Here is a 7,906-nt window from a genome sequence, read left to right on the forward strand (position 1 = left end):
GCTAGCCTCGAAACTAGATCAATGATTTATATCTGTCTGTCTAGATCTAGACCTAGGCCACAGATCTAGAAGAACCTAGTTCTACCCTGAGCCAAGAGGGTGCTGAAACTTTCCGAAATCACAAAAGAGTTCCCCTACCGGGTCTGTATACTTTTGTGACTTTATTCCCGGTTACCGGGTCTGTATATACACTCCCTATTAAAAAAAAACATGATTGTCATGCTGTAGGTTGTAGATCTAGTAGTAGGGTAGGCTAGGGAGATGAGAGTAGGTTTAGATGCACCAGCTTACTTAGTATACTTTTAGCTTTTCTCCACGAAGTCCAAAATTTCATTTTGGCTTTGGACTTTGGGCATTGGTGGTGGGGAGGAGTTAGGAAGCGGACTGTGAAAAGGGTTGGGGAAGCTGCAAGCCGATTGCAATCAGACGAAACTTTCAAAATGAGCATGAGAACAATCGACTCAACAGCTAATTTATAAAATTATATTATTGAATTGGTGACGGGAAGTTTTGTAACATCTCAATCCTCAGCCTCAGTCTCAGCTCAGAGTCAGTTCGCATGTGACAACGACAACGATCGTTAGAACAAAAAAGACGAATCCACATACCTTGAAATAAGTATTTCTGTTTGTAGGTTGATTCCCCATACGACATCTGGTTGAAATGATCGACATACTGATTGAAGTAACCGACTTGATATGGGAAATCAGCGCAAGCAAGCACTAAAATACTGCTCAGCAGCACAGAGAAAACCCCGGCGCCAGCCATCTTGTTACAATGTATATCATCAAAAGTATCACATGACTACGCTGTCATGTGACCAGGAAAATAGAAGCCACAGAATTCTACACTTAGTGTAGAATTCTGTGATAGAAGCTCATTGGGCTTTCTCATAATAATGTTTGCAGTCAGTTTGGACCAAAGTTTACAGATATATTTTGTAAACAGGCCTACCAACAGTACTGCTGAACCATTGCCGCTCATTGCGTCGGAAATATTATTTTGTAAGACATGAAAATGAAAGGAGTTTTTAGAATCTATTTTCGTTCTCCATTGATTCTTAAAATGTATCCGAGGCTTTTTTTTAGTTGGCTGCTGTTGTTCCCTTTTCTTTTCTTTTCTTTGTGTGAGAGTAAAGGAGGGGGGGAAAGGGAAAAAGGGGGGAGGTGTAGGATCTCTTCTTGTAAAATTAATGGGAAAGGGTTTTGGGAGAGTGGGGTGTGGATGGGAAGAAAAAAAACAACCTATTTAACATGGCCTGATTGAACTTAATAAAGCCCCCCCCCCCCCTCCCCCCCCCCCCAATCCACATGAATGAAAATGAAACTTTAGATCTATGTCTCTCTGAATCTTAATGAGGTGTATGAAATGACACTTTGAAGAAAAACAAAACAAACAACATGATAACCATAAACAAACTAACAAAAAAAAAAAACCTCAGAAAAGGTTAATTAATTTTTTAGCAATAATAGTTTACCTGATCAATTATAGATTTAACCAATTTAGATGATTTCTTCAACATTCAATTTTCAGGGTTTTTACCCCGGTAATCTCAAAAAGTTATTTATCAATTGCTATCAGAGAAGAAAGTAGTATAAATAAATGATTTTAGCTCATTGACATCTCTGTGATGTAGTCAAATTATTATGTTTATACTGAGATATGGGAGTAGTTAGATCTAGTATTTAAAAAAAACACTTTTAGGCCTAGGCCTAGGCCTAACCATTCATGTTTTACCCCGCGATTGAACATTTGTGTAATTTGCCAAAATGCCATGAAAGACTAGTTTAGTTGTATAAGCGCTAAAGTAGGATAACATGTTTGTTTCAAAATATAATTAATCTCATTTAAAGGGGTGGGATAGTTTTGAGCTCTTTTCTTTTTAGGAAAGAAACATAATTATTCCAAAAGGATGGTTTCCTAGGAAAATGCTCTCACAAGGCGGGTAAGAAAAAAGCCCAGTTTAAAAAATCTGGCCATGCAATAGGAAGTTGACATATAACAACAAAGACGTTCTACAACTCCCACAATCTCGTTTCATAGCAGACGACGAAATCAAATGTCTGTAGGCCTGGGCTGTATGGAAATCATCTACAAAACTGGAAAACTTTGCTTCCTTTGTTGATCAACCACAGTTGTAATTTTCATGTCAAAATGTTAGATGCATTCGTGTCTTGTTCATCACACAGTTGATTCAGTTGTCGAACAGTTACAGAGTTAATCATAGATTCTCTATGTTATTTTTTAGGCTATAGATAGGCCGAGGAGGAATAGGAGGGTAGATTAGATCTAGATTAGAGTCTAGATCTAGATGTGTAGATCTAGATCTAGATATTATTATCTAGATGAGCTAGATGTAGATGTAGATCTAGATTCTAGATCTAGAATCTAGATCTACCGTACATCTAGAATATATCTAGAATCTAGATCTAGTCATGGAGTGTAGTCTACTCACTTCACCAACCAAAGCTGAATCTGCATACACAGTGGGCTCTCGTGGCCTAGAGGTTAAGGTGTTGGCCTCTCATTCAAAAGGTCCCGGGTTCGAATCCGGGTAGCGACCGAAAAATTTTCTTCCCTAAATGTGTCTCCTTTCACCTCATTTCCTGCTCTCTAGCAATGTTCTGTCGTCTGCTTTCGTCTCCTCTTTCTGCCCCCACCCCCTCACCTCCTTTGCCCCTTCCTCTGGGCTCCTGATTCTTTCTGCAGCCTTTCTACTGCTACTCCTTCGCTTCTTCTTACTACTGTCTTTCAGTCACATCCCCTGATCTTCTGGTAGGAAAGATCTACACCTAGCCTTCTCGGACAAGGGCGAAAAATCTCGGAGCGCCCGTGTGCAAGTTGCGCACGTTAAAGACCCCTTGGTGGTCCAAAATCGATAAGAGTAGGCTTCGGCCACCACCCGGGCAAAATTCAAAATTTCCTACCAACTGAAAATATTAGGTGTGTCCCGTGCGCTCATATTATGACCTTATGCAGTTGCGTGCGCCGTAAAACGCTTTAAAAAAACACAACAAAAACAACAAAACAAAACACAGTCTCCGTCAAACCTAGCCTTCGATCTGTTAACCCTTTTACTAATCTAGGATATTATGTTCTTCCGCTGTCAAAGACTCTCTCCTCCTCTTTTTCACACAGCCATTCTCTCACACAAGATGCATGGGAGTACGTACACCCTCCCATTATTCGGAATAATATGATTGTTATATGTAATGTATAACTTTAGGTCTTGGACTAAAATGTTATGTATAATCTACCTCTCAAAAAGATTTTCCTTCTATATAGATCTATATAGAAAATATATATGTAGATCTAGATCTAATGCCAAAACGCATGGTCCAGGGTCAGATCAGAGAGTTTTACTTTCAGTATGTATTACCAGTGTAACTGTGTAAACTCTCTGTAAGATGTACCAAGGTGAAATGTTCACTATTCTTGCGACGAATTTCAGTATTGTCTTATATTTCTCTGGCATAGATCTAGAATCTATATTAAAAAATGTAAACAAGGGAATACAATGTACACTGCACATGTATAAAATAATGTCTTTTTTCTGTTTGTTGCTCCGTGTGATTTCCTGTGTTCGTCACCTTTATATTACTATTACATTACGTATAATATTATTACTTTGTAATGTGCACTGTTGTTCCCGCCTACCTGCTGGATTTACCCATGGTCATGCTTTTCATCCAGGTGATGATGATGATTTTTTTGTTTTGTTTCCTTAATGGGCCTGGCGGACTTCACGAAGAAATCTTCGAGGGAGAGCGATTCTCTTTTTCGGCTCCATTGTCAATATGCTTAGCGGCACCTCCACTCGTTCAAATAACTCCATTCGAATTGCCATTGCTCCTGGAATTCAAACATATGTTTCACATCCTCCTTTTCATGGCCGCATCTTCGGCAACATGGGCTGAGCTCTTCATTTTTACAAAGTTCTTATAGTATACCATCTTAAACTCCAATAGATGGTCCGACCGCAGACTCGCTAGCTCAACCTGGTCCCAGCGACATGTGATTGATTTTTGTTCCCGCTTATAGGAGTACACAGAATACACATCTTCCAGGTGCTGGTACTTAGCTCTGACGATGATGATGATGGTGATGGTGATGGTGATGATGATGGTGATGGTGATGGTGATGATGATGATGATGATGGTGGTGGTGGTGGTGGTGGTGGTGATGATGAACAAAGACGGAGCTAACAAAAAAGTACAGATCCTACATACTGTGTTCTCAGTCGGTTGGTCTACGTTATGTCAAAGAATAGCGCTCAACACCTGTCATTTGAACACGATCGTGTTGTCAATGCAAAAAAAGAAAATGGGTAGTTGGGGGGACCTAGTGTGGTTTGCTCCTCCTTTCCAACAAACATCTGTCGTCCTGATCTCTCTTCCTTCTTTTTCTTGTGTTTAGTATTCTCTAGATCTCTAATCTTCGGCACTTATATGTACTTACGTGTATTGTGTTGCAAGTGCCGTAAAACTCTTACTAAAACACACAAACTAAAGGAGATTCCTTGACAAGGCGACTCACTCTTGTTTTCTTGTACATGTATACATTTTCTTTCCTCAGGTTGCTTCAGTCTTTGAATGAGGTTCTATCACCTCTGTACCTTGTGGGAACCAGTGTCCTGGATGGGGTGCGGATGATGTGGACATGCAGAAAGTATACATTGGTTGTACTGGTTGTCTTCATCATAATTACAGTCGCTACAGCTTCAAGGATTTTTTCGAGAGATCCACCAAATGACCTCCTCCCTTGTCATGAAATTACGCCGTCGTTCTTACCACCATATCGGTCTGACACTATATCACTCAAGCCTTGCAACTTGGACTATGATTACAACCTGTCCAACTGTATAATGACTCATCAAGATTCGACGGTCGCATCTCATTCTAATTCTAATCGATCTGATGAAAGTGAAAGCTTTCACTGTTTCCGAAATTCAGCAGATAATGAACATGTGTGGGAGTTGAGACATAACTGTGTAAATACACACATGACACACATTCACGTGATATGATCGCGTGCTTCATTGACGGTAGTGATAAGCAATACAATGTCGGGGATAACCTATCATGTAGGCCTACAGCTGATAAGTGAGTTTGGAATACATGTCAACATTATTTGCAAACCCACCGTGTGTGAGTGCCCTTCCTCCCCGAGCACTTCAGTCCATGTTGTTGTGTAACTTTATATAACAGAAGATCACAATCACAGTACAGTTGTTAGTTTGAAATATTTGTTGTTGCTTTGATTCTTTGTTGTACAGTCATTAATAATATCTGCACCCGTCGTTTTATGCAAGAAAAATTCGGAAATTATGCAAACTGACCCTAAAAATGTGAAATTATGCGCTTCTGTTAATTTTAACAAAGAAAGATAAAGAAAAATAATAAGAAATTATGCAAAAAAATGATCAAATTTCGCTAAATTATGCGGGGTGCATAAAACCACGGGGACAGTAATACGCCGATTTCTTCAATGTTGTTGTACAGTCGTTATTATGCCAGTTTCTCCAACACTCAAACGTTCTTTTTCTTTCTTTCTTTCTTTTTATTAAAATTAATGTTAGTTTACGTTATGGAATCTGAAAGCATGCGCTCAAACTGAGGCATTAAAACGTGTTCAGTGATGTGACTGGACTGATACAATGATAAAGACATGTACATGTATAAAAGTGATTGGCAATGTTGATTGAGAACTTGTCTGCCTAAGACTGAGAGCATTATTTAGAATTTGCTCACTCTGTAAGTTTATCTATTATTGGGCATTTCAGTTTGCATGTTTGCTGTTATAATTCTTCAGTGAACGCTTATTAGAAACCCGAGTCAAAAGTATTGAAACATTTGGACGAACTGCATGAAAGTGATTTGAGAAAAAAAACAGGTGCATGTATTTCAAGAGAAGTTTGTTTTACTTGTGATAATGAATTATCTGTAGTGGATGTTCAATAGTTTTCAATGTGTTTGTTGTGTCCTTTCTCATACAGAGTACAATATTTTCATCACACACGCACACACAATCTCTCTCTCTCTCTCTCTCTCTCTGTGTGTCTCTGTGTGTGTGTGTCTCTCTCTCTCTCTGTCTCTCTCTGTCTCTGTCTCTGTCTCTCTCTCACGCACACAAACACACGCACACGAGCTTGAAAGCCGCCTCTTTCTTCCTGTCGTGTAGGCCTACCTGATCGTCATTTCAATTTAAAAATAATGTGGTCATGATCCCATGCTTTTTAAAAAAACGGAAAATACATGCCCTGAGCTGGCATGGCATGAAAACCTTTATGACTGTAAGCATTCATCAAAGTTATGAACATAAAGAACCTATTCTTATATTAAGTGTCTTACAAAGGCCCGGAGTTAACTGTATTCTTAATTCTTAAATCGGAGATACCCTCAAACAAAAAACGGCAAGGTCCAATTTGTTGATGTAGCTTGTAAAAATGGCAAATATATTAGAACAATTTTCTCACCATCAGAGATGTAATAGTGATGTGACTATTACATAATTTGAGTTATTATGTAGCCTATGTGTTTTCATTAAGTGATACGAAGAATAATATAACTGTTGCGACCCCTCTGCCCACAAGTGTATTTTCACCTTTTGTTTTTATCAGTGTTCAAGTTTACGAAAACGTGCATGTAAAAACAGAATTCGTGTAATTGACTTGCTTACAATAAATATTATCTGTAAGTAAATTAAGCTGGTCCTTGTCGTAATACGATTTGAACAACAGCAACAAAAAAGCCTCTGATACAGATAATAGTACATGACGTGCATGTATCTTTTGTGTTCCAATGCTGACTAGTTCTCAACGGTAGTTGACCTTATGGCCTTCTTGGCAGACTGTGCTACTGTATTTCACTCGTTTGACCTATTTACCGACACATTAGTGTTTCTTTTTTTCCGAACTAGATTTATAGGCCTACATGTATTGTCAAAAGTGTCAAAAGTGCCCTTTATTATTGGCCAGTTTCTTCAGTTCTGGGTAGACATTAAATCAAGATTGACCTTTGCCAAATATGACGGTCTTGGCAGGTCTGTTCTTTTACTACCACATCTAAGCCTACATTCGTGTCAAGGAGTCTTTGACATACAATTTACAACTTTCTGACGGTGGACATAATAATATGGTAACAAAAATTTTTTTCTGGTATTGATAAGATGACTGGCTGCCTACTCTCAACTACCCAAAAGATAAGATGTAAGAGCCAAATCCCCCCTCACCCCCCAAAAACCCCCAAACAAAAAACAACAACAAACCCTAACAAAACACACATACGCACACACACACAAAGGAACAAACAAAACAACCCCTCCTTTAAAAAATAGAAAAAAACAGCCTAATATAAAGTTTAAGTTAAGGTCCTCCGTCAACCGTGTCTATTATGTGAACCAGCATTTGATCAAAGGAGGTACTTTAAATTTAAACTAACCGGAACATAAGCAGAGGGCACCTTAATTTTGGACCGATAAACCTCCTTTAATATATGGCCATCAACTCCTGTCCTTTATTAAATTAAAGTTAAAGTGCGATACAGACTCCATCGTAAGTCTACATTTAGCTCTTGGGATAAATGAAAGGGAAACAAGATGCTCATGTTGTGCCCAACTACTCGTAGACACACATTTTAAGTCATTTTCCTGGTCGGGAACGTGGCTACGTCGTGGACTTTCTTTAGTTTTAATTTTGCAAACATTTTTGCAAGACCTGACACTCAGCTGACTGTCGATATGAAAGATAGCTGGATTTAAAAAAAGAAGAAGAAATTCAGGGAATAGAGATGCCACACTTACAACAGAGAGATTATTATTTATATGTACGTGTGTTTACGCTCCCATCAACACAATTTAGATCATTTAGGAGGTGGGCTTCGACCCGGCCTGTCGTGGTCAATTCTAG

At 38.8% G+C, this 7,906-nt stretch overlaps 1 protein-coding gene and 1 long non-coding RNA gene across 2 annotated transcripts in view; one reads left to right on the forward strand and one right to left on the reverse strand.

Moving 5' to 3' along the window:
- The window catches only part of LOC101859511 (dipeptidyl peptidase 2), a 13,599-nt gene extending 12,822 nt beyond the window's left edge, over window positions 1-777 (reverse strand). Inside the window, exon 1 of the mRNA XM_005108017.3 lies at window positions 609-777. Within this exon, the coding sequence (XP_005108074.1) occupies window positions 609-768 (160 nt within the window). The 5' untranslated portion in view covers window positions 769-777. The remainder of the gene's footprint in view (window positions 1-608) is intronic.
- Window positions 778-2,011: 1,234 nt separating this feature from the next.
- Window positions 2,012-5,400, forward strand: LOC118478540. Its single transcript, XR_004859108.1, has 2 exons — window positions 2,012-2,137; window positions 4,576-5,400. It is a non-coding gene; the product is annotated as an uncharacterized LOC118478540 (long non-coding RNA).
- Window positions 5,401-7,906: the final 2,506 nt, after the last annotated feature.

The sequence above is a fragment of the Aplysia californica genome, unplaced genomic scaffold (genome assembly GCF_000002075.1).
Source record: "Aplysia californica isolate F4 #8 unplaced genomic scaffold, AplCal3.0 scaffold00650, whole genome shotgun sequence".
Taxonomy (NCBI): domain Eukaryota; kingdom Metazoa; phylum Mollusca; class Gastropoda; order Aplysiida; family Aplysiidae; genus Aplysia; species Aplysia californica.